General features: G+C 36.6%; 1 protein-coding gene across 4 annotated transcripts in view; it reads right to left on the minus strand.

Moving 5' to 3' along the window:
* Positions 1-4,931: 4,931 nt before the first annotated feature.
* The window catches only part of sntg1 (syntrophin, gamma 1), an 82,896-nt gene continuing 63,284 nt past the window's right edge, over positions 4,932-24,543 (minus strand). For all 4 annotated transcript variants that reach the window (XM_056249315.1, XM_056249316.1, XM_056249314.1 and 1 more), the window contains 7 exons: positions 21,208-21,246; positions 20,570-20,686; positions 9,896-9,967; positions 8,131-8,283; positions 6,471-6,563; positions 5,563-5,673; positions 4,932-5,217 (listed from right to left, as the gene is read on the minus strand). In XM_056249315.1, coding sequence (XP_056105290.1) covers positions 5,035-5,217; positions 5,563-5,673; positions 6,471-6,563; positions 8,131-8,283; positions 9,896-9,967; positions 20,570-20,686; positions 21,208-21,246 — 768 coding nt within the window. In that variant the 3' untranslated portion in view covers positions 4,932-5,034. The remainder of the gene's footprint in view (positions 5,218-5,562; positions 5,674-6,470; positions 6,564-8,130; positions 8,284-9,895; positions 9,968-20,569; positions 20,687-21,207; positions 21,247-24,543) is intronic.

Genomic DNA, 24,543 nt, shown 5'->3' on the forward strand with positions numbered 1-24,543 from the left:
TAAGGTACATTATACATACACCAGCACAAATGTTCTTTTCAAAACAGCATTTAAATTCAAAATAACTCAGAAATTCAAGAAAAAAAATTTGTTTTAAGACAGCCGGATGACCCATTTAAGTGTAATATTTTATTACATTTAAACTCTTCTGAGAGGATCTTGAAATATTTTCAAGCGTTTTTTCATATTTTTCAAAACGCCGTTGTCGTGTGAATGAACAGTCAAAACGCATAAAGTTTTCTGTTCTTAGTTGAAAATGGTGATGGTGAAAACTAAAAACGGAAAATCTTTTCTATGTTTTGGCTGTTCATTCACACGACAACGACATTTTGGGGGCCTGAAAACGCAAACGTTTGAAAACAGCTATCAAAGTGTAAGTTATTGAAAACTATAACCAGTTATCGTCTCAGTGTAAACTACAAAAATGCTAATTTGTGTCAACGGTGACACCATGCGCATGTTTCTCGCTACAAAGTGATATCGCTAACTACTGGCCGGGCAGCATAACAGCGTTTTTAACATCCGTGTGAACGGGGATTGTTTTGACAACATTGTCGCCCGTACGAGAAAAAAATAAAAGGCAAATCTTTTTCCGTTTTTAGGCTACTTATAGTTGTCGTGTAAACGCGCCCTGAAGAGCTTAAACCGGACCGTGTCTCGAGATAAGAGCAAGGTGAATCTGTCCAATGAGGTTGGGGGTGTTGTTAGAACGTTCCATGAGGTCTAATTCCACAGACGGTCCCTGTCAAGACACACGAGTGTCTGTTTTCACAAGTGTATCACTGACTGTAATTTGATGCTTTGTTTCTCAACCATCTTTTCATTAAATATATTTATAGCCAACCTGTTTTTACTATGCTTGTGTTTGTCATGTGGAGTTTAGTGTCACGAGAACTTCTGAAATGTACAGTAGTTACAAAAATACATGATTTAATTAATATATATTAGGCATATATATATACTGTATACACATTTTTTTTTAACCGGGTAGCGTGCGTACAGTGCGCTACTGGTGACGAACACAAACCTCAGAACACACACACACACACACACACACAAATAATTGAGATTAGACAAGGTCACACATTATAAAATCTTTATTAACTATACATCTTTATTAAAACAAATCATAGTTTGCTAAAAAATAAAAGAATGCTTTTCAGCCTCTGCTTTTCCAGTCCCATCTTTATCCAAAGACATCCCAGCTTGGGGTCAATAATCTCTCTTTTGCATAGACTAAACGCTCAACATCAGGACAAAAATCAGGGTTAGGACCAGATTGATTTGATGGCGCAAAAGTGCTTCTCAGTAAAACCACATTTATTATTCCATATGTCGGGTCCTACATTAACTTTGGGGTGGCAGCATGGTGGCCAATAAAGGGTTAATTTTTAGGCGGGAATATTACAAAGGTTGGGGGGGGACGCACTGTGGACTGTTGTGGACCGTTTTTGAGCCCAATTAAGTTGGTAGTTGACAAAGGTATTGTATTTTTTAAGTACAATTACATACAGTACTTTAACATGAGTAAATTAATTTAAAGCTTTGGCCATAATGCTAGATAACACACATCTTATTCCTACATGTCAGTTTGTGATTCTAGCATGCGTTAAATGACAGCAGCCTTAAATATGTACAGAGTTTTGAGAAGTTATGATTAAAGTCAACATGAAACCACATATATAACCACATAAAAGTGAATCAGGAATTGACTGATTGTGAAAAATGCGCATTACAGAATTGATTCAATTGTTTTTTTGCAGTAACCTTTATAACATTATATTACTATATGGTCTGTAGCACTTTGAGATTGCTAAAATGTAAAGTGCAATACAAATAAAATGTATTATTATTATTATTATTATTATCAATGTTAACCAGTGTTTATTGTGTTAACTCTTTCCCTGCCATTGACGTAAATTTCCGTCATATATGAGACAACGGTTTTCCGCCATTGACGGAAATTTTTTCACTGTTATACGCGTTATATTTTGGGCGCCATGAACGTTTTGTGAAAATGATCAAAAATGATCTTAAAAATGATTTTAAAAACATGCTGGCGGGGAAAGAGTTGATATTGGCAAGATTTTAGGCTGCATTACATATAATAGAGGATTTATCTACAACATTTTAACTAACAGCCCACACAGTCTAGATGACAATAACCAACGTATAAAGACAAAAACAATCTGATGGATCATGCACAGGAAACCGTAAATAAGGTCAGTTTTAATTTCATGTTGACTTTATTAGATGTATTTTGACTGCAAAAATGACCAGTTTATGCACTAATATATCTTTTAGATATTGGATAACAATTAAAAAAAAATAAAGTCAAGCGTTTCCTTTATTAGCAAATATGTCCTTCCCTTGAGAAAGTTCAAATGTGCATCATAGTCATGTCAATTCCAGCTTATCTTCAGTTACATGATCGAAGCTTTAATAAAGTATCAAAATAGGTACAATATGAAAATAATTACATTATCCCACATTCTCCAGTCTGTTTCTCTAGGCAGTCAGACGGGCGTCCATTTAATAGCATTGAGTTTTTCTACAAATTTAAACATTGTGAGAATTGATGCTCGATTTATGTTGATTTGTTTTGTTTGGATTAAAAACGAACATTTTCAACCTGGATAACAGGTTATGCTTTGGCAATATTGGATATACCTACAGAGCCCGTACATGACATGCAGGGGGAAAAAATGTATATCGTGGCCACGAATTAACAATCCATTCTCACGACTTGCTATTATATCAGCACGTTTTACTAATTCGCTTCCTCGTTTTAAAGGGTTAGTTCACCCAAAAATGAAAATTCTGTCAGTAATTACTCTCCCTCATGTTGTTCCAACCCCGTAAGACTTTCGTTCATCTTCGGAACACAAATTAAGATATTTTTGATGAAATCTGAGAGCTGAATCACTCCTCCATACTAGTCCATAGGCTTCTTCAGGGATTGAACTTGCCGGCCTCGAAAAGTCATTAAAGACATCGTTAAAATAGTCCAAGTGACTACAGTGGCTGAATCTTAAGTTTATCATGCGACGAGAATACTTTTTGTGCGCAAAAACAAACAAAAATAACGACTTTATTTCAACTATTCATTTCCTTCTCTGTGGGCCTCTAGTCAGTTAACGTAGTGTGATTCCGTAGAGCTACGTCACACGCAGGCTCACTATTGGCCGACGCTGGTCATGTGCGTGATGCGTGTGACGTACAACAACAGAAGCTTACGCTATTACACTAGTGAACTGACTGGAGGCCCACAGAGAAGGAAATGAATAGTTGAAATAAAGTCGTTATTTTTGTTTGTTTTTGCGCACAAAAAGTATTCTTGGCCACGAATTAACAATCCATTCTCACGACTTGCTATTATATCAGCACGTTTTACTAATTCGCTTCCTCGTTTTAAAGGGTTAGTTCACCCAAAAATGAAAATTCTGTCAGTAATTACTCTCCCTCATGTTGTTCCAACCCCGTAAGACTTTCGTTCATCTTCGGAACACAAATTAAGATATTTTTGATGAAATCTGAGAGCTGAATCACTCCTCCATACTAGTCCATAGGCTTCTTCAGGGATTGAACTTGCCGGCCTCGAAAAGTCATTAAAGACATCGTTAAAATAGTCCAAGTGACTACAGTGGCTGAATCTTAAGTTTATCATGCGACGAGAATACTTTTTGTGCGCAAAAACAAACAAAAATAACGACTTTATTTCAACTATTCATTTCCTTCTCTGTGGGCCTCTAGTCAGTTAACGTAGTGTGATTCCGTAGAGCTACGTCACACGCAGGCTCACTATTGGCCGACGCTGGTCATGTGCGTGATGCGTGTGACGTACAACAACAGAAGCTTACGCTATTACACTAGTGAACTGACTGGAGGCCCACAGAGAAGGAAATGAATAGTTGAAATAAAGTCGTTATTTTTGTTTGTTTTTGCGCACAAAAAGTATTCTCGTCGCATGATAAACTTAAGATTCAGCCACTGTAGTCACTTGGACTATTTTAACGATGTCTTTAATAATTTTTCGAGGCCGGCAAGTTCAATCCCTGAAGAAGCCTATGGACTAGTATAGAGGAGTGATCCAGCTCTCAGATTTCATCAAAAATATCTTAATTTGTGTTCCGAAGATGAACGAAAGTCTTACGGGGTTGGAACAACATGAGGGAGAGTAATTACTGACAGAATTGTCATTTTTGGGTGAACTAACCCTTTAAGTAAATTGTGCCCATGATACAATAAATCGTCCCCTTGTTTTACTAAATCATGGCCACGTTGTATAATTCATTCACTTGTTTTAGTTAAATTAAAACAAGGCAATGAATTAGTTAAACATGGCCAAAGTGTACTAAAATGAGGGAACGAATTCTTAATTTGTGGGAATAAATTCTTAATTCGCTGCCAGGATATTTATATCTTTTTTGTCCGCATGTCATGTGCGGTATTCTGTAGATATCTAACCAACATTCAGAAAATGTGTTAATTACTATAAATTTAAGTTTAAGATGGCTGGTATTACTCTGCCCAGAACACAACATAGTGTCGGCCCAGATCCGGCCCACATCTGGCACACGATGTTGCTGTCGGGGTGGTTAACTAAATTACTATTTTGAAAAAAATCAACAGAGGCTCAAGAACTTCATGGCAGTTTCACAACACCTTCATTCCAGTCGCTTACCAGATTGAATAATATTTTAAAAGTACACACAAAGAAGTGTTCATATCATTTGAATGCAAACAGATATGGCTCAATATCAAAGGGGAGGAGTCCAACTTTCTAATGACCCGGTAACAGCAGCTGAAAGCGATCCAGGAACATCTTCAACTGCAAACATAATGCTAAAATGTTCAGAATTCATATCCCAGCTCGTTCGCATGAGTCTGAGTTTCCCATCCGGAGAACATAGCGAGGGTTTCAATGTCCATTTCAAAGTGGACTTCCACTGTGTGTCAATTGTTTGTCAGGGCTAGTTCCTCTCATCCTACCTTTTCACTGTCTGGAAGGAGAGGATACGTCACTGGAGTCTGTCAGCTGGTGTATTTGATCTTGGATATCTGTGGTGGGGCGGTTAGGGTGGAGGTCGTGGACACCACAGGGGCCATGGTGGCGTTTCGGCTGCTCACGAACATGGGATCCAAACAAGCCACTTTGGCGGCGAAGAACGCGTGGATGCAGTGGAGAACCGCGAAGAGGTTGGAGAACTCCAGTTCCTGGAAGCATCAGGGGGGAAAAGATGATCATGAAGGTTTGCTGGAGAAAAGGAGGCAGCCTCAAGCAGAAATCAAATCAAACTCGGTGCATGAAAGTGCTTATACTTACAGCCTACAGGCGGGAAATAATCAAACAGGAAATTCATATCAACGCACTTTATTTTTATCTGCTTCCTTCAGCTATTTCTCTTGCACTTGCGAGATTATGACGTTTCAAAAAGTTTTCTAAGAAATGAGGTTACCATAAAGCGTATGATATCCCTGCTATATGAAAATGCTAAAGAGTGAGAAACAATTTGTACTTTCATAACCCGAATATGAAGCCAATAGAGTGGGTAAACTTACCTTTGCTTCAATAAGTTTTGTGTCTTGATTCTGGAACAGGAATTTGATTTTACTCTTTCCATCATCTGATGATCCTTTAAGCTGAGAGAATTTATATCTCCACAGCACTGCCTGCAATGAAGGTTTCAATTATGCATATTAATAACTCTATAGACTCTTCTACTCAAAGTTTGATAAATAACTTTTTTAAATGTTCATACTGCCCATTAAGCTGTTATTGTTTATTATTACAACTTTTTTTGTTTATTTGACTGGATTTTTTTTGTTGCTTTTACATGATTTTCTAATGTGTTTTTAGAATAGTTTTTATTATTATTATTAAAATAAGTGTTGTGAACATGAGACTTGGATGTTTTGTTCTACCACATAAATCATACTTCTAAAGTGCATTTTGAAGCTGCTATGGTTTTTTTAAGTTGAAAAATAAGGACTTACAATCATAAAGATGTGAGTTTATGTGCATGACCTTATTTAACAAACTAAATAGCAACACACAGTACCGTTCAAAAGTTTGGGGTCGGTACGATTTTCTAAATGTTTTTGGAAGTTTTTATGCTCACCAAGGCTGCATTTATGTGATTAAATTACAGTAAAAACAGTAATATTGTGAAATATTATTACAATTGAACTGTTTTCTATTTGAATATATTGTAAAATGTAATTTATTCCTGTGATCAAAGCTGAATTTTCAGCATCATTACTCCAGTCTTCAGTGTCACATGATCCTTCACAAATCATTCTAATATGATGATTTGCTGATCAAGAAACATTTCTGATTATGATATAGTGTGAAAACTTTTAAACAGTCAAATTCTTTTTAAAATAACACAATGGCTTCAAATTTGACATTTGAGGTGTGACCCACACAAAATTGTAAAATAAATATTGATGAAATATTTCCCTCTCACCTTTGACGCGGCGTCGAAGCACACGAAGCCCATGCTGAAATCTATGGTGAGTCCCATGAGATGACTGTCCACAATGCAAGCGTATGTTTTACACTGAAACAGGAGATGCTTGGCATTGTTAATCAGACACGAGGCAGACTGGCACACACAAACATCTCAATCTCGTAAATGTTTAATTAGGATGATAAGTGTCGTACATAATTATTTTGGGAGAAAAATAAACAAGCGGTGTTGTTTTTTTGGCACGAGGCACGGGCGCTGCGTTAGTTTGGTTTACTGGGACAAATTGGCAGCGATTTTATTTGCGCCACCATGTTTTCCATGAATGTGAAATGGTCCTGCTATTGTCTTGCTAGAATATGGAATATAGATTTGCTTCAGTTCTACGGGACTGTAAATGCCGTACTTGCATTTTATGTAATGTATTTGAAATATACATAATTGGATCCTACATGGATCAGTGTGTGTTTCTTCAACTATGGACACATTTGATCCAGTGGACTTTAAGAACACGTACAGTATTAAAAGACTTTTCACAATTTGTCTACTTACAATGTCCAACAGTGTAAATACATGAATTACAGAAGCTAAATAGAATTTCCACTAAATCTCAAATTATTTATTGTAATTAATCAAGTATTCTGGGATATTTTTGGAAAGAAATTGCAAACAAGGCTAATTTTACAGATAACATTTTATGTCCTCATAATTAAATAATACTTTCACACCATGGTTCTTATCGTTAACTAAAAGTAAAACATTTCTGTTAATTGAAATAAAGCTTAAATATAATAAAATATAAACATTAGTTGAAAAACTTATCTAAAATCAGCTATGTTGCCTTGGCAATAAAAGTTGACTAGAAATAAATCAAAACTAGAACTAAATTAAACCTACATATAATTAGCAATTTAAAAAATATAAAAAATAAAATTCCTACTGTTTCACATTTTTAACACTGCATAATTTTGATACAATTACAGGTTAATTGGAAACTATGGCAAAAAAAAAATTTTTTTGTTCATAAGTGTTATTTTTTTTCTTCATACATTATGCCTTTTAATTCATCTCAAACTTTTTACTTACAAAAAAAAAAAAACCTGTACATTTCAATGTGCATCATTTTCACACATTAAAAACGGAAAAGTTTAAATATTTTAAATGTTTTACACATTGTATCGTTTTCAAAAATGTTATTCATATTTTTTATGGTGGATTTTCATATTTACGTATGAAAGTTTGGATCAGGGACAAGAGCAAAACAACCAAATCTAAACGACATCTGACAAGTACTGTTAAAAATGTGTTTAAATGTGACCTTCATAAAACAAAAAGGGAAAAAGTTAAACCCAGGATTATATTATATTAATGTCTCCAAACAAAACTGTTTTTATAATGCGTTTTTGAACAATGTGTTTCCTTCTAGTACTGATTAGCAAATCACACTTAATCTCTCTTTTGGCAAGGCCTCAATCACTCAGAGTTTGCGTTGTTCAGATGGCGGCCAACATTGTCTGGCAGGTGCAGTTTAATTCGCCTCCATCTGATCTCAGCTCTGTCTGTTTACCGTGCCAAGAAGATAGAGACACAACTTCACCACTGAAATTGGAGTAAAATGCAATTAAGTTTAGATCGCGCTAGCTTTTGGGAGGTTCAGTACCTGTATTCGTTCCACTTCGAAGAACGTGGCCATCTGAAAGGCTTTCTCCCACAGAAGCAGCTCGCATTCGAGCTCCACGCTGAAGAAGATGTCCTCTCCAGAGTCCGTCTGAACACTGAAGCAGTGCTTTCGTTTGTCCACCAGCTCACTGTCCTAAAATAAGGAATTTGGTTAGAATGGTGAAGCGTAGATAACATAATACATTTTGTTTTTTTATATTTTAGACATGAAAGAGATTTCAAATAGTGAATATAAAATGCTTTAATGTATAACCTAACCTATATATTATATATATTCATTTAAAAAAGTGCGAGATCTAACAAATGTGCAATGCTGTAAATGTAGTTTTTGTTTTGTTGAGTTTTCTATTTGTTCCTAAATAAAAGCATACATACACTACCGTTCAAAAGTTTGGGGTCAGTGAGAATTTTATTTTTATTTTTTGGAGGAAAGAAATCAATACTTTTATTTATCAAGGACAGTAAAGACATTTATAATGTTACAAAAGATTCTATTTCAAACAAATGCTGTTCTTTTGAACTTCCTATTCATCAAAGAATCCAAAAAACAAAAACAAAAAAACTGTACAACTGACAGACCAACAACTGTTTCAACATTGATAATAATAATAAATGTTTCTTGAGCATCAAATCCTCATATTATACTGATTTGTGAAGGATCATTTGACACTGAAGACACTGACACTGGTGATGCTGAAAATTCAGCTTTGATCACAGGAATAAATTACACTTTACTATATATTCACACAGAAAACAGCTGATTTACACTGGAATAATATTTAATACTATAACTGATTTTTGTTGTATTTTTAATCAAATAAGCGCAGCCATGGTTAGCAGAAGAGAATTCTTTTAAAAGTATTTAAAATCGTACCGACCCCAAACTTTTGAACGGTAGTGTATGTGATGTTAAATGCAAATAAGAATAAGATTATGCTACTTAAGCTATTATGCTTATTTTTGAACTTTCACTAGCATGCAAAAATCTAAACAAAATAAGGAATTTGTATTATAATTAATTTAAATATATATATATATATATATATTGTCCCTTGATTTCTTGTCATTGGTGTCAAAACTTGTATTTTGAAAATATAAAAAATGTACATCCAAGGTTACTATTGTCACTGGTGGTGCTACCCTTTTCTCATTTGTGAAATAAAAATAAATAATAGAAATAAAGAACAAAAGCTGTTGTGCTGTCACGGCCAGTTTGGTTTACTCTGTTCAAGGACTCTTATTTTGATTTTCATTTCAGTTTTGTTTCCTTGGTTGTCATGGGCTGTTTCCAAAATTGCTATTCCCTACATTACTCCACTAATATAGTCCACGCTTATGACCACACATTAGCATTGGCTGGTCCAGCCTGAAAAATGTCATGATTTGAGTGTTTAGAAACAAAAATTTTGAAACAGTAGTTAAATTTCACTGGTAATTTCAAACATGAAATTTTAATCGTAAGCTTGGTTGAACAGCTTTGGAGAATTTAACGTTTCCCCATTAAAAAAATAGGAGGTACTTGCATGACTGAAATAGCTGCCCGAGAGGCGTTTCAAAGATGGCCGCCAAGTGAGATGACTTGCCTTAAAGGGACTTTGTTATTACTCAATAAATAACCACAGAACAAGAACCTATAGGAGGATGGGACACTGATTTATCACCTATTAAATATCTGATACCATCACAGTATTCATTTGTAAGGCCAGTGTCAGTTCTAATGTGAGAAACTTCAACTTGTAACTTACCTTCAGTATCTTGAACATGATCTCGTAGACGGAGAAGCTCTTCTCGGCTCTGGTCCAGTCCCAGGTGGTGACCTGGAGGAGTTTAGATTGCTGTCAGTCTCCAGAAGTCACAGACAGTTCATTATTCAGCTCAGTCAGAGAACTCACTGTGTCCCTAAAGGGATGATTCAAATGCTACATGAAATAAACAAAGTCCTGCTCGCCGACGAACGAGTGAAACCCCCCTGAGATCTCGTGAAGGAGAATGACTCACGCTGAGCATCTGCAGTAACCTCTAATACCCGAAGGCCAGTGAAGATGATCATGATGGAACAGAGAACTCACGAGTGTTTTCTCCAGACTCAAGTGGCTCAGAGCAGACTTTTCAAATGTCAGAATACCAGTCAAAAACAGACTGCTTGAGTCAACAAACGCACACACACACGCGCACATGTTTTATGGGGACTTTCCGTAGATATAATTATACTGTACAAAGTGTATATTCTATCCCTTACACTAACCCTACCCTAAACCTACCCGTCACAGACAGCTTTCAGCATTTTTACATTTTCAAAAAACATCACTTATTATGATTTATAAGCTGTTTTCCTCATGGAGACCAAAAAATGTCCCCACAAGGACAAGGATTTCGAATACTGCCATCTTTGTGGATTCATTTTGTCCCCATAATGTAGGGTTTACCAGGCCACACACACACACACACACTCTCTCTTACTGTGGATGACTCATCAGGGCATGTTATTTATTGTTTGTCCAATAAAATCTAATAATAAAAAATGATTAAAAAAATTAAATAATTAATTAATAAATACATGTAAAAGCAATTAACAAAAAATAATGATAACAATAACAATACTGACCTTTATACTTAATATATTAATAAATATTTTTTAATAAATAATATTTTGGATAAATATAACTAATTTAATAAATAAATGTAATAATAAACCCTTTTTTGTTTCTTTTCGCATGTTTTTGATCTTGTTTATTCGACAATGTAACTGCCAATAAAATAAATTATGAAATGCCTTTCAATTTTAGAAAGACTCCTTATTAAATCCACTAAATTCCCAGTTGCTAATATCAAGTCATTTCTTCTGCTTGAATGTCCTGTGTTACTCCGAAATGTGGATCAGATTACGGAAGCAATAAGTTCTGAACACTGTTTATTTCATGTTGGAGGTCAACGAACATCCAAAACCATCTTAACCAAAATTAGCTTTGTGCACCTGAACTCTTTTCATGTCGAAAATGCTTTGAAATCGAACTTTCTACCCAATGCGTCCTCAAAGGCATCATGTCAAGTGTTTATTGCCCTGAGCGGAGAACATCTGAACAAGCTGCAATAACCCGAGAGAGCCTTTGTACAAACTGCTGAGCGCTGTAAGTTCTCTCCAATGTAATTCTGCATCTGCGTATCCCATAATAGGTTTCCACGTCCAAACTTCTGATCTTCCTCCCACTCCACCTTCAAATTACGATTAATGGCAGATTGGATGAAGCTCTTTGATGTCTCGATCTCGTCAGGATAAATGAATTAAGTGGCAACATCTACAAGCAACAACTACAGCGATTCCTCATTTCATCAGGACTGAACCATCTGATGTGAAATACAGGGGGAGTCATCAGTGTTATCTCCATTTTTACCTTTAATGAGACACTTCTCAGATTATCATTCATGTTTTAGTCCAAATCATTTCCCAGAATTATGATGACGGCGTTTAAGTTAATTGCTGATTGTGCACGGAGATTTGGCTTTATTGAATGGAGGTGTTAGAGCATCAGGTTAGGTGATTTAGCCTGCGGCTGAACAGAATAATGGATTTCATAAAGTCGATAATAACTGAAGCAAATAATGTGGACGTTAACTGCTCAGGAGGGAAAATGGGCAATTCTTTAAAGAAATAGTACCTCTGAACTGTTCATCTGTCATTATGTACTCATCCTAATTTCATCCCATGGTATTATTTGTATAATATTATTGTATATTTTAAAATAGTTTACATTTTTCAGTTTTCATATTAATTTCAGTTTCAGTATTTTTGTTATGTGTTTCTCTCATTTGTATTAGTTTATATATATATATATATATACACTCACCGGCCACTTTATTAGGTACCCCATGCTAGTAACGGGTTGGACCCCCTTTTGCCTTCAGAACTGCCTCAATTCTTCGTGGCATAGATTCAACAAGGTGCTGGAAGCATTCCTCAGGGAGTTTGGTCCATATTGACATGATGGCATCACACAGTTGCCGCAGATTTGTCGGCTGCACATCCATGATGCGAATCTCCCGTTCCACCACATCCCAAAGATGCTCTATTGGGTTGAGATCTGGTGACTGTGGAGGCCATTTTAGTACAGTGAACTCATTGTCATGTTCAAGAAACCAATTTGAAATGATTAGAGCTTTGTGACATGGTGGAAGTAGCCATCAGAGGATGGGTACATGGTGGCCATAAAGGGATGGACATGGTCAGAAACAATGCTCAGGTAGGCCGTGGCATTTAAACGATGCCCAATTGGCACTAAGGGGCCTAAAGTGTGCCAGGAAAACATCCCCCACACCATTACACCACCACCACCAGCCTGCACAGTGGTAACAAGGCATGATGGTTCCATGTTCTCATTCTGTTTACGCCAAATTCTGACTCTAACATCTGAATGTCTCAACAGAAATCGAGACTCATCAGACCAGGCAACATTTTTCCAGTCTTCAACTGTTCAATTTTGGTGAGCTCTTGCAAATTGTAGCCTCTTTTTCCTATTTGTAGTGGAGATGAGTGGTACCCGGTGGAGTCTTCTGCTGTTGTAGCCCATCCGCCTCAAGGTTGTGCGTGTTGTGGCTTCACAAATGCTTTGCTGCATACCTCGGTTGTAACGAGTGGTTATTTCAGTCACTGTTGCCCTTCTATCAGCTCGAACCAGTCTGGCCATTCTCCTCTGACCTCTGGCATCAACAAGGCATTTCCGCCCACAGAACTGCCGCTCACTGGATGTTTTTTCTTTTTCGGACCATTCTCTGTAAACCCTAGAGATGGTTGTGCGTGAAAATCCCAGTAGATTAGCAGTTTCTGAAATACTCAGACCAGCCCTTCTGGCACCAACAATCATGCCACGTTCAAAGTCACTCAAATCACCTTTCTTCCCCATACTGATGCTCGGTTTGAACTGCAGGAGATTGTCTTGACCATGTCTACATGCCTAAATGCACTGAGTTGCCGCCATGTGATTGGCTGCTTAGAAATTAAGTGTTAACGAGCAGTTGGACAGGTGTACCTAATAAAGTGGCCGGTGAGTGTATATATATATATATATATATATATATATATATTAGTGCTGTCAAATCGATGAATCAATTATATTTGTTTATATGTATATATATATATATTATTATAAGAGTTTTTGTTTATATAATATGTGTGATGCGATTAATCGCAATCGATTTGACAGCACTAATATATACACTACCGTTCAAAAGTTTGGGGTCGGTACGATTTTAAATACTTTTTTTTTTTTTTTTTGCCAAGATATTTTTATTAATATTTTCTTCATGTAAATACAAACACAATCTTGTTAATACAAATTTGTCCATGCGATCATAATGACTGCATTACATGAATTTAAACCCATTAAAAGGCAGGAATTAAGCAGAAAAAAACTAATACAGTGAACAACGCTTCTCTCTTCAACATAGGACATTAAGCATAAAAAATAAAAACATAGTATAACCTATAATCTTATCTCAAAGTATACATTTTTCCATTTTTATTTAAAGTGACATTTAAACTTAACCTGTAGCTCCACAATTTAAGCTTTTCTTGTCTCAAAAGTCCAAAGAATCATCTGTCAAATCTAAGTCCTTAATAAAGTCTATGAAAGGTCCCCAAATCCTATCGAATAAATGTTGCTTAGATCTCCTAATGTATGTTATTCTCTCTAAGGGGAGGCTGGACATCATCTGCTTTAACCACTGGGTGGCGCTGGGTCTGTTCACATTCTTCCAAGACAAAGCTATACATTTCTTTGCAGACAACAAACTTATATTTATAAAAGTACATTCAGGTTTACTATAATTATGTTTGTCTGGGTATAAAGCGATTAAAAACAGTTTTGGGTCCAATACTATCTGTTTAGAAGTAATTTTCTCAATTAAATTTTTTACCTCCTCCCAGAAGATTTTTATTTGCCTGCATTCCCACATGCAATGTATTAGAGTCCCTCTAGAGCCACACTTTATGCATACATCCGGTATATTTTTATTATATTTATTTAGTTGTACAGGTGTAATATATACACGCATGAGCCATTTATATTGTAGCATTCTAAGACGGCTATTTATAGACATGGTATGGGTTTTAACACAAGCCCTTTCCCACTCCTGTTCTCCAATCGATAATGACAGATCCACATTCCATGACATAAGTTTATCCCTCGAATTCTCTGCTACCGTGGAGATCAATAGATTATAAAAATCAGAAATAATGCCTTTTCTCACTTTATTTTTAACCATCAACTTTTCCAGTGATGTAAGAGGAGGTTTACTTAGACTACTATGATTCGCTTTCACAAAACTTCTCAACTGGAGGTATTTAAAATAGTGTTTTTTATCAAGCTTAAATTTAGATTGTAACTCTTCAAAGGACATAAATATATCGGACTCTGGTGGATAAAGGTCATTAATTGTTTTAAGTCCTACAGATGCCCATCGTTTGAAAGATGCATCTGCCCTTCCTGGTACAAAGAGCTGGTTGCCCCATATTGGGCTAAATTGTGACAAAAAATTTGATTCTTTGAAAGATTTACTTACATCATGCCAGACTTTAATCATATTTTTTAGTATTGGATTTCTAGTTTGTTTCCGTAATTTTTTTGCCCTGTCAGAATACATGAACAATGGGAGAGATAATTTTAAATCATGAGACTCCATTTCGACCCAATGTGGATTGTTTTTGTTTGAAAAGTAAAAGATGATAGTCCTTAACTGTGTTGCCCAATAGTAGAATTTAAAGTTGGGACACTTTAGCCCTCCACCATCGAATGGTAAATAGAGTAAGGAGAGACGAATCTTAGGCCTCCCATTATTCCATATAAAGCCCACAGTAATTTTTTTCAACCATGTAAAAAGTTCAGAAGGAGGTGGCAGCGGAACATTCTGAAAAAGGTAGAGTAACTTTGGCAGTACATTCATTTTTAGAATATTGACTCTTCCTATTACGGATATAGGCATGGTTGTCCATCTATTAATTGAATCATTTATTGTTTTCATTAAATTCTCATAGTTAGTTTTAACAACCTGATTCAATATTGGAAAAATCTGGACACCTAAATAGGTAAAATTTTCCACTACTTTAAATTGAGTAATCTCACAGATAGGATTGCTCCTTTCAGATGCATTTAATAAGAGAATAGAGGATTTAGTGTTGTTTACTTTATAACCTGAAACTTTCCCAAACTCCTGAATCACTTTTACTACCGCCGGGATTGACGTCTTGAGGTTTGTCAAAAATAAGATGACATCATCCGCGAACAAAGAGATTCTATGTTCCGTGGGCCCCACCGTAATTCCCGAAATTTGTGGATGGATGCGAATGGCTGTTGCAAAAGTCTCTATTGCTAGCGTAAATAGCAAGGGAGAGAGCGGACATCCCTGCCTGCAACCCTTTTTAATTTTAATTGGCTCTGAAAATAACTTGTTTGACATGATTTCCGCCGTCGGGTTATTATAGAGTATTTTGACCCATTTAATAAAGTTCGTTCCACATCCAAACCTTTCCAAAACATGAAGAAGATAGGGCCATTCGACCCTATCGAAGGCCTTTTCTGCGTCCAACGATAGGAGCGCGGTATCTTGGGTATTTTCCTTAGACCAAATAACATTCAAAACTCTTCTTACATTATGATAACCTTGTCTTCCAATTATAAACCCATTCTGATCCCTATTTATTATGTCCGGCATGATCTTTTGAAGCCGCATTGCTAAAAGTTTACAAATGATCTTGAGATCAGAATTTAGTAGACTAATAGGTCTTAAGTTTTCACATTTATCAGGGGGTTTACCAGGCTTTGGCAGCAAAGTGATTAGGGCATGATTCATGGAAGATGAAAGTTCGCCTTTTTCGAATGCCTCTGTAAACATATCTAGTAGAGGTATTAGCAATTTATCTTTAAATTTTTTATAGAGATCAATGGGAATACCATCTGGTCCTGCTTGCTTACCAGAATTCATTCCATCAATTGCCCGTGATATTTCCACTTTATTTATTTCTATATTTAAATTAACCCTCGAATCATCTGAAATAACTGGAATGTTTAGCGCATTCAAAAAAAAATATAAGTCGTTACCATCATGGTTTTCTTGGGAATCATATAACTTCTGGTAATAGTCTTTAAGAGCCTTATTAATATCTCTAGGATCTGTGAGCGTTTTTTCCTGTGTTCTAATAGATGTAATTGGTGTTGTTGATTCAAGTTGTTTAATTTGCCAGGCTAATAATTTCCCTGCTTTATCTCCTTGTTCATAGAATGACTGTTTTAATCTTAAAAGACTAGACGCAGCCCTAAAACTAGATTGTTTATCATATTCAGCTCTTAGTAACAGCAACTCTTTTTTTAAATCTGTGTCATTTGTTTGGTAAACCCTTTCCTGAATGTTCCTGATTTTAGTTTCTAATTCCAGCCTATTCCTTCTAGCTTTCTTAGATTTGTTGCCCGTGTAGCTAATAATATGCCCCCTAAGAAACGCTTTAAAAGCATCCCATCTCACGCACGCTGACGTTTGATTTGTATTTATTTGAAAAAATTCTTCAATCTGTTGTCCAATATACTTAACAAACTCTTCATCCTGCAGCCATTTATGCTGAAAGCGCCATCTAGGTGGGTCACTAGTAAGTTTGTCGTCTCTATATATAAGACAACAAGGTGCATGATCTGAGACTACTATGCTGTCGTATAAACAATCTTCAATTTTGGTTAGTAGTTCTGATGAAATTAAAAAGTAATCTATTCTTGAGTATGTCTGAAATGTTGCTGAATAGCATGAATAGACTTTGGTTTGTTGGTGCAATTCCCTAAAGACGTCCAGCAATCTGAAATCTTTTATAAAACTTTGTAAAGTCATCCTACAATTGTTATGCGTATGGTCTATTCCTGCGGATCTATCTATGTCTGGGTAAAGGGTACAATTAAAATCCCCTGCAATCACATAGCGCCCTGGTAGTGTTGAAAGTAAAAGGAATAAATCTTGATAAAACCCTGAGTCGTCTAAATTAGGACCATATACATTAACCAAATTTAAGTTCTCTAATAATAGAGATCCCTGAACTATTAAATATCTGCCCTTCTTATCTTTAATAACATTTTTTACATGAAATGGAACGGAATCATGGACCAGAGTCATAACTCCTCTTGCTCTAGATGTGAATGCTGCTGTAAATACACTTCCCCGCCACCTCCTCCTAACCCTTCTCTCATCTTCCTCCATAAGGTGTGTCTCCTGCAGAAATATTATCTTAGAATCCATATCTTTTAATTTAGTCATAACTTGTTTAACTTTCTTAACGCGTTGTAGGCCCCTGCAGTTCCACGTAACAAACTTCAAGTTCAGTGTTTGCGACATTTGAGATGTATCAAAACTGTAAAATCAGAAAATAAGTATTTACCTCATAAGATAGGATTTTTTCATGGAGAAGCGTAACCAACCCGGATATGAGAACGTATATCCAACACCCTGAACACGAACCCCTCATTATTTCCCCGTATGGGAATCCCTCCCTCGACAGTATGTCTCCCGCTATCGCATGCGACCACTCCACACACAGTGAGGAGCAGCCTAACCACTCTTCTCTAGCCAAACCAGAACTCTTACTACCGATGCTGTTCGCTATTGGTAACAATCAATTAACCACTCTCTTTTCACTACAAGTTTACACACTATATAATAAAAAAAAAAAAAAAAAAAAAAAAAAAAAAAATTAAATTAAATTTTTTCTTCTTTTTTTTTCTCTTCCCTCTTTCCTCTCCTTCTCTTTAAAGCACGCTTCAAAGCTTCAGACATTTCGAGTTATTTCAATATCAAAAATCTCAACCAAGGCAGGTGTTTACCACATAATGTACCTGGAAGTTACTCACTGATATAAAAATAAAGAAAGAGTGTGATTTAGTCCAAAGCTGGAAGTGATTCATCCTCTTCTGCCGCCTTCTGCACTTTCTTCACAAACTCTCGCGCCGTCGCTGCTGTTGTAAAGGAATGAGTCTGACCCTCATAAGTCACCAACAACTTGGCCGGGTGGGCCACTCCGTGTCGCAGTCCCAGTTTGCGTAACTCCGTTCGAACCGAATCAAACTGCTTCCGTAGCTGGTGTAGTCCAGCAGCTGTGTCCGGATACATCCGTACCTGTTGATTTTGGAACCGAATGTCATTTTTTGCTCGTGCTGCTGCAAAAATCACCTGTTTATCCTTGTAGTTGATGAATCTCATTATGAGAGTGCGAGGTGGTGTGTTGCTGTCCCTCTTAGGTCCAATTCGGTGCGCCCGTTCTATGACAACTGCCCCTGTGCCGAGTATCTCCGGTAACCACCTCTCTAAAAACCCACATGGGTCCTGTCCTTCAGCTCCCTCCGGCAGATTGACCAGTCTTAGATTATTTCTTCTAGATCTTGCCTCGAGGTCCATAACTTTGTCTTCCAGTACTTTCTCATTGGACTCCAGTGTGTTCACTTTAGCACGTAGGATTTCTATCACATCTTCTGCATCAGAGATGCGGGTTTCCGTTTGTGATACTCGCCGGATACAGTCATTTATCTCTTTCCTCAGACCGTCAATGGACTCCACCACTTTGTCGAATCTAGAGGAAAAATCCGTTTTCATGAAGTTGACAGTAGACAGTATTTCGTCCAACTTGCTGCTCTGGGCTTTCTGTTTATCTTCTCCGCCGGACGTCGCCATTAGAGCCGAGCTAGCATTAGAGCAAGGACTCGGGCTAGTATTAGCATTAGCCTTCTGCGCTTCACCACGAAGATGGTAGTCAGTCAGCTTGGGTTGTTTTGATTTTTCGCTTACTTCATGGCCAGCTTTTGCTGCTTTAGGCATTATTCTGTCCGCACGAGTGTATAAGCGCGCCGCTTTATTGCAAAAGAGAGGGTTTTAAAGAAATTTTGACAAGAACGTTCAGCAGAGCGGTACAAAACGCGTCCTTTCACGTGGCCGCCATAACCGGAAGTCCTTTTAAATACTTTTAAAAGAATTCTCTTCTACTAACCATGGCTGCGCTTATTTGATTAAAAATACAACAAAAATCAGTTATAGTATTAAATATTATTCCAGTGTAAATCAGCTGTTTTCTGTGTGAATATATAGTAAAGTGTAATTTATTCCTGTGATCAAAGCTGAATTTTCAGCATCACCAGTGTCAGTGTCTTCAGTGTCAAATGATCCTTCACAAATCAGTATAATATGAGGATTTGATGCTCAAGAAACATTTATTATTATTATCAATGTTGAAACAGTTGTTGGTCTGTCAGTTGTACAGTTTTTTTTTTTTTTAGGATTCTTTGATGAATAGGAAGTTCAAAAGACTTTTGTAACATTATAAATGTCTTTACTGTCACTTTCGATCAAATTAATTATTCCTTGATAAATAAAAGTATTGATTTCTTTCCTCCAAAAAATAAAAATAAAATTCTCACTGACCCCAAACTTTTGAACGGTAGTGTATATATATAGCATTTCAGTTGTAGTATTAGTAATTTTAGTACTTCAGAACTTATTGTATTTAATTTTAAGGGTACACTGTGTAGTTTAAGTATTTTATTAGCTAAATGCTAAAATCAATGTCTTTATTCATTAATATGTCCTCATTGCTGTAAAATGACCTCTGCCAATGATCTGACTTATCCTCGTAAGCGAAGAATTTCTTATCTTTAATTACATGGGACGGGTAAGTCCATGGAGGCTTCCATGTCGTTCCGCCATCTTGAAAAACTATAATAGAAACTATGAATATTCATTTCCATTTTCATGGAATATGAAAGGAGTATTTTTAAAGAAACTTTTCCCCATGCAACAAAAGTTCCCAGTGTTCAGGTTTGCTCCAAAAAGGACAAAAAAGCTCCATAAAAGAAATCGATATGACTTGAGTGCTATATTCAAAGTCATGTAATAATTTTGTGAGAATAAAACACGAAAATGTAGGACTAACGTTGCATCCTAAATCAAATACTTATACTATATACAGTAGTATGCGAGAAACAGTCTACGGATGACCGACTACTTCTGGTGAGATCCTGAAGTGTGTGTATGATGGACACTTTACTATCCCATGAGGCCACGGGAGAGGATTTGTGAATGGCAGTGAAACGACGCAATTTCGTAAGTCTTCCACAAAAAACAGTAAAGGTTTGAAACGAGGGACGAAATAATAACAGAATATGCATTTTTTGGGTCAAGTATTTCTTTAACAATTCTTCAGTGTAATGAACTGCTAACAACTGAACAACTCAGCAAAAGTTTCAACAAGAGTCTGAAGTGCTTTCATAATTCTCACCATTTTTTTCAGCCAATGATGCCCCAAGTAGAACAAATATTGCGAGCATATGCTAAATATAAAATCATATAAAAGTCAGCGCCTGAAACTGAAAGGCTCTTGATGCAGTAAAGCATGCAGAAGAACTCACTGGAGGTGCGGAGAATTTGAAGAGAGACGAACCCCTCAAGGCAAGAAACTTTGGTGTGTACATTCGGTCCTGAACAGAATCTTGTTCTTTCTCATCTACCCAGCCCATATATACGATCTAAAAGACAGAAAAACACAAAAAGAACGTGTCAAATAGGAGACGGAAGAACTAAGCCGTTCCAAGTAATTAGTCTGCACAGAATATTCAGGAAGAAACTCCACATTTCCCCCCTTACATTCATCAAATCGAACATTCGTCAAATAATTAAGCCCAATTCAAAGCTTCAAGATCATTTAAAATGTGACAACACTCCTGCATGAGAGGTCATGCACTAAAATCAAACACTGTGACCAAGTCTCTGTCAGTCTGTGTGAGTCCACGTGGTTTTGAGGAGCACGACATCAGGCGATGGGGAGACCGGTGAACTCGACTCTTGGCTTTCTGCAGGGGACATGCGTCACAGCGCAGGACGGACACTGGCTCTTGTCAGAAAACATCATCGTGGGGCTTCATTCAAGTGCGGTGATCACTTGAGCCACTCGCTCTTTCAGGGCTTTATCTGGATCTCTGCAGGCTTTCTGTCACTCTTTCAAGGTCCAATTCGCACCTTCTCTAGCATTCAGATTCAGTTCTCTCACCTGCTGGTTCACTGGGAAGTTTCTGTTGATCTTCTTCACCTGCAATACAATTAGAAAGATTGAAAGATTAGACTTTTGGAAATGTGTTTGTTTAGGTAAAAATACATCCTGAAATAAATAAATAAGTTTATATATTATATCAAATGTATAGACCTTTAAAATAGTTTATATATTTATAATAAATATGTATTTAAAGATGATGTGTGCGCTATAAGAATGAACAGATTATATTGTTAAAATATATTTAAAGATATACTGAAATATAAAATAAATAAATGTATATATATATATATATATATATACTTTTAAATATATTAAATATATAAAGATGATGTATGCACTACAAGAATTGACAGATTAGATTGTTAAAAAAATATTTAAAGATATACTGAAATATAAAAATAATAAATAAATGAATATATATATATATATATATATATATATCGTTTTAAATATATTAAATATATAAAGATGATGTATGCACTACAAGAATTGACAGATTAGATTGTTAAAAATATATTTATATTAACATATAAAAAAAGATATACTGAAATATATATATAGTATATATACCTTTAAATATATTTTATATATTTATAATATATATTTAAAATATATTTAAAGATGATGTGTGCACTATAAGTAATAGATTAGTCTGTAATAGATTAAATGTATATCTTTTTAAATATATATTGAAATTATTATTTTATATTTATATTGAAATTGAAAATAAGTAAATATATTTAAAATGTTCTGTATGTATATATATATATATTTATATCTATATACCTTTAAATATATTTTTATACTTAGAATAAGATATAATATAAAGGCCTGTACATTTTTGGGCATGAAATCTGTGGAAAAGCTGTGAGTTCATGGCAGTGCTACTTTGTTTGTTCCACCAATGGCAGATTTTTTTTTAGATTTACATTTTACATTTAGCAGATGCTTTTATCCAAAGTGACTCACAGATAAGGAACATTGCAAGTAATTTACTGTATCATAAATCTACTTAGAACAAGAAACACTAAGTATAAACGCACTTTAGGGATGAAAATAATCCACAAAACTAAACTGTATGACCCCTTTAATACAGAGGTTTTATGAATCCTTTTAAATCGAAGATCATACGTCACTCCCCTGCAACAACCTCTGCTTCTTGACTGCAAGGAGATTTTCTAGACATCTCAATCATAAATCATAACAAAAGGCCAGCGAAATACGGCAATCTGCTTCACAGATATAAAATAAAGCGCTGTGGTGATCACCGAATGACCTTTACGGTGTCTCAGCTCAATTATTCAAGTAGCAGATAAAAGAACACCATAAATCTTGTGTGTTTCAGACCAACCAAGGTACTAGTGCATCCAGAGCCCAGGAGAGAGTCGCTGCCGCTGTGAAGCTTTATTCAACATTAACATTCTTATAGCTTCATTACCCACGTAACCCCGGCCAGTCACCGCTGCCTCACAAATGACTCGAATAGTTCCATTTGAATGTGGAATGAGGCTTTGTCTTCCTCGCAGGAAATGGACTGAAAGCTCATCCAGATGGTCCCTCTGCAGGATGATCCAAAGTCAACGTAAAACACATTGTTGTGACTGTGAGGAGCAAACTTATCATCTTCTTTGAGAGGATTTTTTTGGCAAATGCTAAACACACTCAAAATAAACGAACGCAAGATGGATTTTTGCACGGGGATGCTCAAAAGTGAGTGATCTGGGCCATGAGGCACACTCTGCGTTCCCTAGTAATTAAGAGTGAAATCCTTCATTGTGCGGGAAATGCCATTTTAAGGCCTTAATCTACTGCAATGAGGGGATTACAACACATGACCTGCCTGGAGAAAATGAAAATTTGTGAGTCACCTCCATCACGGAGCATAAATGTACTTTATCGTTGTGTGTTCAGTTGATTTAGGCACACTTTAGGTTCAGTACACTCTACTGCTTGCTCTCCAGAGACACTAAAGCATAATAAAAGCCCTGATGTACTGTGTGACGTCATTTCGAACAAAATCTGGCAAAAATGAAGTTCGTTTTATGTTCGTTTTAATTGCCAAAGTGAATCTTCCAGAAAGTTCGCTCTTGCTGGTAAACACCTTAGAAGTTCCATTGGTCGGTGGTGATGATGTAATAGGTAGGTGTGGCTCTGAGGCTCCGCCTTCTTTGAGGTGGAAATCTTCTCCGGTTCATTTCTTCTGCCGCGGACGTCCGACCTCAAGGACATGAACATGAACACACCTTGCAGAGCCGCTTCATAGCAGAAAATGAAGTTGTATTTCTAATTGAAAGCGACACTGCAACAAAGATCATCCGGTTCAAACAAACCATAATACCTTGGGCCCTATTTTAACGATCTGAAACGCAAGTATGAAGCGCGAAGCGCGAGTAGCTTTGTGGGCGGGTCTTGGGGCGCTGTTGCTATTTTACCGGCGGGATAAATGACTCTTGCGCCCGACGCAAGTTTAAAAGGGGTTGGTCTGAAATAGCTTCATTATTCATAGGTGTGGTTTGGGCGTAACGTGAAATAAACCAATCAGAGCGTCATCCAACATACCCTTTAAGAGCAGGTGCGCATGTTGCATGGCGGATTGTTATTATTATGGCGGATTTACCAGGCGCGCGCCAGGAGCGGTTCACAGCCGAGGAGACCGACGTTCTTGTCAGGGCAGTGAAAGACAGAGAAGTGACGTTGTATGGGGATGGGAGATTTTTGTTTTTCCTGGTTCATAACGGACAAACTAATTTGTCAGATGTCCTTATATACATATATGTGTCTTGCCACTATTGGGCAAACAGGTCTGATCCGTCATTACTACAATTAGCCTGAAAAATGTGGGTAAATGTGTAAGCTAGATTTAGGCCTACATTTTTTTACATCTTCATGGACACCACAATGATTTCCCTCATCTTCATGTGTTAATATTTTTCCTTGTTATAATGTATGATTTGCAAAAATAAAAACTGCTGCATCTGTGTTGATGAGAGAATCAAAGTGTATGCTCGTTGTTCACCCGCTACATTATGGCCAAGCATGCGCGCTTAAAATAGCATTATGAACAACGCGCAACGCGCCACTGACTTTAGACTAGGTTTTTTCTGGTCAGTGGCGCAATTGTTTTCTGGAACTGCAAAATAGCACTAGGGAATGTTTGCGCCGAAACACGCCTCCTTTTTGCGCCGACCCGCCCAGGGAGCGCAAGTTCATTCCCTAGTTTACCGACGTGTGTCTGTGGAGGGAAAAGCCTGCTTTGCGCGGGTGCAAAATAGGAATGATACATGCGTCAGTGTATCTTGCGTCAGTGTATCCCTATCTTGCACCCGGCGCACC

Source organism: Rhinichthys klamathensis, unplaced genomic scaffold, assembly GCF_029890125.1.
Source record: "Rhinichthys klamathensis goyatoka isolate OS25496 unplaced genomic scaffold, OSU_Roscu_1.1 h1tg000059l_1, whole genome shotgun sequence".
Taxonomy (NCBI): Eukaryota; Metazoa; Chordata; class Actinopteri; order Cypriniformes; family Leuciscidae; genus Rhinichthys; species Rhinichthys klamathensis.